This window comes from Plasmopara halstedii, assembly GCF_900000015.1.
Source record: "Plasmopara halstedii genome assembly, contig: Scaffold_262, whole genome shotgun sequence".
In the NCBI taxonomy this organism is placed as follows: Eukaryota; Oomycota; class Peronosporomycetes; order Peronosporales; family Peronosporaceae; genus Plasmopara; species Plasmopara halstedii.
Window position 1 is genome coordinate 179,551 of NW_020187183.1, and position 347 is coordinate 179,897.

The following is a 347-nucleotide window of genomic DNA, read 5'->3' on the forward strand; positions in this document are numbered from 1 at the left end:
TGCAGATGAACCGCCGCTACCTTGCCAAACAACATGGGAATCGGGTTGGCCATCCCGGTGACCATGTTGTCAGCATTGTCAGTGGTATAGGACACGACACAGTTCAGCAGGCCAAACTCGCGAAGAATTTCAACAATACAGCTGGCTACCTCGGCAGCGATGTGCGGGTGCGGCACCTCACGAAAAGCAAGCAGAAAGTTCTCAAAGCCCCAACCACTAGACACGGAATGGATTGTGACCGCGAGTAAGGTTTGTTGTTTACGGATGTCCAAAAGTCGAGCGTGAATGGAAAGAACACCCCCTTTGACTTCTCCTCCGCAATCCAAGCCTTCATGCGCAGCTTCGTG

General features: G+C 52.4%; 1 protein-coding gene across 1 annotated transcript; it reads left to right on the forward strand.

Annotated features, from left to right (window-relative positions):
* Positions 1 to 5: 5 nt before the first annotated feature.
* On the forward strand, positions 6 to 248 carry PHALS_04480 (uncharacterized protein; the record flags this gene model as incomplete). The annotated part of the gene is made up of 2 exons (XM_024722294.1): positions 6 to 44; positions 111 to 248. The coding sequence occupies 2 exons, from the start codon at positions 6 to 8 to the stop codon at positions 246 to 248; spliced, it is 177 nt and encodes a 58-aa protein (XP_024573384.1).
* Between the last annotated feature and the right edge of the window lie 99 nt (positions 249 to 347).